Source organism: Carassius carassius, chromosome 17 (assembly GCF_963082965.1).
Source record: "Carassius carassius chromosome 17, fCarCar2.1, whole genome shotgun sequence".
NCBI classification, from domain to species: domain Eukaryota; kingdom Metazoa; phylum Chordata; class Actinopteri; order Cypriniformes; family Cyprinidae; genus Carassius; species Carassius carassius.
Window position 1 is genome coordinate 20,135,230 of NC_081771.1, and position 6,000 is coordinate 20,141,229.

Genomic DNA, 6,000 nt, shown 5'->3' on the forward strand with positions numbered 1-6,000 from the left:
GGCTCTAGTTGTCCTGGTCTCCGCTGTCTTTCAGGGATGTAGAGGTCCTTTCTAGGTGCTGATCCACCATCTGGTCTGGATACGTACTGGATCCGGGTGACTGCAGTGACCCTCTGATCTGGACACAGACTGGATCTGGTGGCCACGGTGACCTCGGAACAAGAGAGAAACAGACAAATATTAGCGTAGATGCCATTTTTCTAATGATGTAGCAAGTACATAGGTTGTTATGGGAAGTGTTTCCGGTTCCGGTTTACCTAATTAATGCAGCCTAAAAATCCTTTAACGGATTTGGATAATAAAAGCATATTAGTATGTTATGTGTATGCCAGGTTAAAGAGATGGGTCTTTAATCTAGATTTAAACTGCAAGAATGTGTCTGCCTCCCGAACAATGTTAGGTAGGTTATTCCAGAGTTTGGGCGCCAAATAGGAAAAGGATCTGCCGCCTGCAGTTGATTTTGATATTCTAGGTATTATCAAATTGCCTGAGTTTTGAGAACGTAGCGGACGTAGAGGATTATAATGTAAAAGGAGCTCATTCAAATACTGAGGTGCTAAACCATTCAGGGCTTTATAAGTAATAAGCAATATTTTAAAATCTATGCGATGCTTGATAGGGAGCCAGTGCAGTGTTGACAGGACCGGGCTAATATGGTCATACTTCCTGGTTCTAGTAAGAACTCTTGCTGCTGCATTTTGGACTAGCTGTAGTTTGTTTACTAAGCGTGCAGAACAACCACCCAATAAAGCATTACAATAGTCTAACCTTGAGGTCATAAATGCATGGAGTAACATTTCTGCATTTGACATTGAGAGCATAGGCCGTAATTTAGATATATTTTTGAGATGGAAAAATGCAGTTTTACAAATGCTAGAAACGTGGCTTTCTAAGGAAAGATTGCGATCAAGTAGCACACCTAGGTTCCTAACTGATGATGAAGAATTGACAGAGCAACCATCAAGTCTTAGACAGTGTTCCAGGTTATTACAAGCAGAGTTTTTAGGTCCTACAATTAACACCTCTGTTTTTTCAGAATTTAGCAGTAAGAAATTACTCGTCATCCAGTTTTTTATATCGACTATGCAATCCATTCGTTTTTCAAATTGGTGTGTTTCACCGGGCTGCGAAGAAATATAGAGCTGAGTATCATCAGCATAACAGTGAAAGCTAACACCATGTTTCCTGATGATATCTCCCAAGGGTAACATATAAAGCGTGAAGAGAACGGCCCTAGTACTGAGCCTTGAGGTACTCCATACTGCACTTGTGATCGATAGGATACATCTTCATTCACTGCTACGAACTGATGGCGGTCATATAAGTACGATTTAAACCATGCTAATGCACTTCCACTGATGCCAACAAAGTATTCAAGTCTATGCAAAAGAATGTTGTGGTCAATTGTGTCAAACGCAGCACTAAGATCCAATAAAACTAATAGAGAGATACACCCACGATCAGATGATAAGAGCAGATCATTTGCAACTCTAAGAAGAGCAGTTTCAGTACTATGATACGGTCTAAATCCTGACTGGAAATCCTCACATATACCATTTTTCTCTAAGAAGGAATATAATTGTGTGGATACCACCTTTTCTAGTATCTTGGACAGAAAAGGGAGATTCGAGATTGGTCTATAATTAACTAGTTCTTTGGGGTCAAGTTGTGGTTTTTTGATGAGAGGCTTAATAACAGCCAGTTTGAAGGTTTTGGGGACATGTCCTAATGACAATGAGGAATTAATAATAGTCAGAAGAGGATCTATGACTTCTGGAAGCACCTCTTTCAGGAGCTTAGATGGTATAGGGTCTAACATACATGTTGTTGGTTTAGATGATTTAACAAGTTTATACAATTCTTCCTCTCCTATAGTAGAGAATGAGTGGAACTGTTCCTCAGGGGATCTATAGTGCACTGTCTGATGTGATACTGTAGCTGACGGCTGAATGGTTGCAATTTTATCTCTAATAGTATTGATTTTAGAAGTAAAGTAGTTCATAAAGTCATTACTGCTGTGGTGTTGGGAAATGTCAACACTTGTTGAGGCTTTATTTTTCGTTAATTTAGCCACTGTATTGAATAAATACCTGGGGTTATGTTTGTTTTCTTCTTAAAAGAGAAGAAAAGTAATCGGATCTAGCAGTTTTTAATGCTTTTCTGTAGGATATGTTACTTTCCCGCCAAGCAATACGAAATACCTCTAGTTTTGTTTTCCTCCAGCTGCGCTCCATTTTTCGGGCTGCTCTCTTTAGGGTGCGAGTATGCTCATTATACCATGGTGTCAAACTGTTTTCCTTAACCTTCCTTAAGCGTAAAGGAGCAACTTTATTTAAAGTGCTAGAAAAGAGAGAGTCCATAGTTTCTGTTACATCATCAAGTTGTTCTGAGGTTTTGGATATGCTAAGGAATTTGGATACATCAGGAAGATAACTTAAAAAGCAGTCTTTTGTGTTAGAAGTGATGGTTCTTCCATACTTGTAACAAGAAGTAGAATTTACAATTTTGGCTATATGAATTTTGCAAAGAACTAAATAATGATCTGAGATATCATCACTTGGCTGAATAATTTCAACACCATCAACATCAATTCCATGTGACAGTATTAAATCTAGAGTATGATTTCGACAATGAGTAGGTCCTGAAAAGTGTTGTCTAACACCAATAGAGTTCAGAATGTCTATAAATGCTGATCCCAATGCATCGTTTTCATTATCAACATGGATATTAAAATCACCAACTATTAAAACTGTATCTGCAGCCAGAACTAACTCGGATGTAAAATCACCAAACTCTTTAATAAAGTCTGTATGGTGCCCTGGTGGCCTGTATACAGTAGCCAGTACAAACATAACAGGGGATTTATCATTAACATTTGTTTCTTTGGATAATGTTATATGAAGTACCATTACTTCAAATGAGTTATACTTGAAGCCTGCCCTCTGAGAAATCCTGAAAACGTTGTTATAAATTGAAGCAACACCTCCACCTTTGCCTTTTAGACGTGGCTCATGTTTATAACAGTAATCTTGGGGGGTGGACTCATTTAAAATAATGTAATCATCAGGTTTTAGCCAGGTTTCTGTCAAACAGAGTACATCTATATTATGATCAGTGATCATATTATTTACAAAAAGTGTTTTCGTAGAAAGGGATCTGATATTCAATAAGCCAAGCTTTATCATTTGGTTATCCATATTGCTTCTGTTTTTTATTTGTTGAACCTCAATTAAATTGTTAATCTTAACTTGGTTTGGACGTTTTTTTGTATTTTCTAGTTCGGGGAACAGACACAGTCTCTATAGTGTGATATCTAGGTGAAAAAGTCTCTATGTGCTGAGAATTAACTGACCTCTGTGACGGGAGGCAGCTAGCAGACGGTCGGTTTAGCCAGTCTGTCTGCTTCCTGACCTGGGCCCCAGTTAGTCAAGTATAAACACTAAGACTATTTGCCATATTTCTAGAGTGAAGAGTGGCGCCACCCCAGGAGGGATGAAGACCATCTCTTTTAAACAGGTCAGGTCTGCCCCAAAAGCTCGTCCAATTGTCTATGAAACCTAAAAAGAAAACTCATTGCGTGGACAGGAGGGAGGTAGAAGTTTATTGGTTATAGGAAGAACCGATCTAACAACATTAATCTGTGAAGATTGTTGACAGATTACTAAAAGAAGTACTAATTTTCACCCTTACATATTAGTGTTTAACTGCCACTAATCAACAAAATAAAAAAAAAATAAAAAATTTGACTTGTTTGGCTGGGACATTTTACCACACTCAAATGGAACAAGTCCAAATTATATTTAATTTCCTTTTATTAATGCAATTGCTAACTCTCACAGTGGCCTATTTTAAATGTGATGTTACTTTAAGAAGCATTTTGCTGCTCAAATACTCGGTGTTGTCTGATACAGCCATCTAGAGGGAATAATATGCTACTACACCTCAAGCACAATAGCAAATATAGAAACAGACATTGACAGACTGTTTATACAATTTTTTTATGACAAAACGACTCTCTAAAACCACATCATCATCTCTTTTTTTTTCACAGTTGAGAACACCGCACACTGTGAGTTTGCCTACTTGCGGGACCTGCTCATCAGGTATTCAACGATTCAGTGTTTACATTATATAGTGTTTGTATTAAAAACAAAGCTACAGTTCATTTGTTAATAAATATATTTTAAAGTAAGTGTTTTCTGTCTATCTGTTTTTTTTTTAGAACTCATATGCAGAACATCAAAGATATCACAAGCAGCATCCATTACGAGATGTACCGCGTACGCAGACTCAATGAGAATAACACGCATCCAAATGGGCAGCAAGCCATCAATGTGAATGGCGTACCTGAGCATGAAGTCCTCTCCCATGAGATGTAGACCATCCACCCATCCATCAATCTGTCCCTCCATCTATCTTTTTTTTTCCTTCAATCCCTCAATTCTCAATAGTCTCTTCCTCGGTTCATTCTGACTGGCTGTGTGTGGACTATTGTTTTTTAACACCAAAAAATATTTCCGATCTGTGGAAAATTAATCTTTAAGTGTGCAGTAAAATGTGATGTTCTGTAATGAATTTCCTTAAAGATGTGTTACTGTTTTTTGTTTTTGTTTTAAGTTGTCATTAATGTTAACAGCTTAGAGCTCTGAAAAATGACATCTGTCAGAAGTTAAACACACCATATGCTTAAAGCTCTCTTACTTAATAATTAAAAATTAGTGGTTACATTGCAGTTTAAAATCATGCTTTATGGCTATATTGGGCATAAAAATGAAGAGCTCTAAAGCATAACAAATCCAAATAAATCATGTTTTTCACTATTTAAAAATATAATGAAACAAAGTAAAGTGGAAAAGGATCCTTAGTATATTGCAGGACTTCTGACTGTGTAGTCACACACTTATAGGCAAGAGTTTTGATCCTGATTAAAGCATTGTCAGAGTAACATTTTAGTTGAGTATAACCATAATGCAGTTTTAGTATCCCCCTTTTTAGTAGTGACTTTGCCCTGTGCGGTATCTTTACCAATCTAAAATGTTCATGTACTTGTTGCCATGCCATGTTTGCATTTTTTTTTTAAGCATTGCTTATTTATTTTGTCATAGTAATTATTGTTGTGCTTTTTAATTGTAAAGGCCTTGACATTAAATGTTCTTTTTGTTTTTTATTTGTAAAGGGTTATGTATTTATATGCAGCATCATGTCACCCAAATGTTTTTAGTGTGGCCTTTGTACGTCAAATGGTTAAATTTCCAGAATAGCAACACAGTGACCCAAAGCACCTTTACTTAACTTTTTTTTTTTTTTTTTGCAACTGTCAGTATTTAGTAAAGCAAGTCCTGAGCCATTCTGTTCTCTATCTATATTCTATCATATACATGTGTCCATGATTAGTTGATAGATGTATTTCACGTTGTCAGTGGAAAATCATGCAGTTGACGCCCCCAAACGTTTTTGGACACTTAAGTCACACTTAAGAGTGCATGGACGTCTTTGCATTATACACAGTAGCAAAATATAAAAACACATAGCAAGAGGGGAGCAGATTTTATACATTCACTGAATCTGACCTTGAGATCTGATAGTTAAAAGTAATTACAAAAATAAGTAAGAAATTTTAATTTTTGTCATTGCAATTTAGTTGTTTTTTTTTTTTTTGGATTTGACAGCTTATACATTTTTAAATGTGACTAAAATGTCCAACATTTTTTTTATATTTTCTGGGCTAATATTGGAACAATATGGGAGAAGATGAATAATATATGCTAGCCATTTTTAATATATCAGATGTATGCTAACCATTTTTCTATTTAAAGAAAAAGTTCTGACCATGTGGACGCCATTTATATCTTAGCCTATTCGCAGACAACCTGCCACTTATTTTTCTTATGTACAGTATAGTTGTTATTTTTTTAACCAAAACATGCATACTGCTTTAAAATTGGGTTGACAATTGACAGTTTTGATTTTAGTCTCAGGTCCTACCTAGTGCAGCCTAAT

General features: G+C 36.2%; 1 protein-coding gene across 3 annotated transcripts in view; it reads left to right on the plus strand.

The window, feature by feature from the left end:
* septin9b (septin 9b) overlaps positions 1 to 4,599 on the plus strand; it is a 50,045-nt gene extending 45,446 nt beyond the window's left edge. For all 3 annotated transcript variants that reach the window (XM_059571243.1, XM_059571244.1, XM_059571245.1), the window contains 2 exons: positions 4,052 to 4,103; positions 4,223 to 4,599. In XM_059571243.1, coding sequence (XP_059427226.1) covers positions 4,052 to 4,103; positions 4,223 to 4,379 — 209 coding nt within the window. In that variant the 3' untranslated portion in view covers positions 4,380 to 4,599. The remainder of the gene's footprint in view (positions 1 to 4,051; positions 4,104 to 4,222) is intronic.
* The last annotated feature ends 1,401 nt before the right edge of the window (positions 4,600 to 6,000 follow it).